This window comes from Tarenaya hassleriana, unplaced genomic scaffold (assembly GCF_000463585.1).
Source record: "Tarenaya hassleriana unplaced genomic scaffold, ASM46358v1 Cleome8, whole genome shotgun sequence".
Classification (NCBI taxonomy): Eukaryota; Viridiplantae; Streptophyta; class Magnoliopsida; order Brassicales; family Cleomaceae; genus Tarenaya; species Tarenaya hassleriana.
The window spans coordinates 3018318-3019116 of NW_010970490.1; the positions used below are offsets into that span (position 1 = coordinate 3018318).

The following is a 799-nucleotide window of genomic DNA, read 5'->3' on the forward strand; positions in this document are numbered from 1 at the left end:
CCGCTCTGCGGGCAGGCCTTTGGCTCCAAGAACTTCTCCTTAGCCTCACTCACTCTCAAGCGAACCATTCTTCTCCTTCTCCTCGCTTCTCTCCCCATCTCTCTCCTTTGGCTCAATCTCCATCCTCTCATGCTCGTCCTCCGACAGAACCCACCTATCATCAACATCGCTTCTTTGTATTGTCGCTTTGCTTTGCCCGATCTTCTCGCCAACAGTGTTCTTCACCCTATACGTATCTATCTACGTAGCAGAGGAACCACTTGGCCTTTGATGTGGTGTACGCTTCTCTCCGTTATATTCCACGTGCCCATTACATGGCTCTTCACGTTTTATCTCTCCCTCGGCGTAGCGGGTGTCGCGGTTTCGTCTGTCGTCTCCAACTTCATCTCTTTGTTCTTTCTCTTGTGTTACATGTGCACATGTACTGATGAAATCGACATCGACGATAACGACAGCACGACAAGGACTGCAACTAGATCTTGTCTCAAGACACCGTTGATGATGATGTCGTTGTCGGGTTCTACTAAAGATCGCGAAATTTGGTCGAGTTTGGTGAGATTGGCCGTACCGAGTTGTGTAGCGGTTTGCTTGGAGTGGTGGTGGTACGAGTTCATGACCATCCTCGCCGGATACTTGCCGGAACCGGAGGTCGCACTCGCAGCAGCGGCCATAGTCATCCAGACCACCTCGCTCTTATACACCATACCAACCGCCCTCTCGGCCGCGGCCTCGACCCGAGTCAGCAAGGAGCTCGGCGCGGGGAGACCGGAGAGAGCGAGGACGGCAGCTGGTGGCGCCG

At 53.7% G+C, this 799-nt stretch overlaps 1 protein-coding gene across 1 annotated transcript in view; it reads left to right on the plus strand.

Moving 5' to 3' along the window:
* LOC104802694 (protein DETOXIFICATION 55-like) overlaps positions 1 to 799 on the plus strand; it is a 2502-nt gene that overhangs the window by 652 nt on the left and 1051 nt on the right. The window contains exon 3 of the mRNA XM_010526417.2: positions 1 to 799. Within this exon, the coding sequence (XP_010524719.1) occupies positions 1 to 799 (799 nt within the window).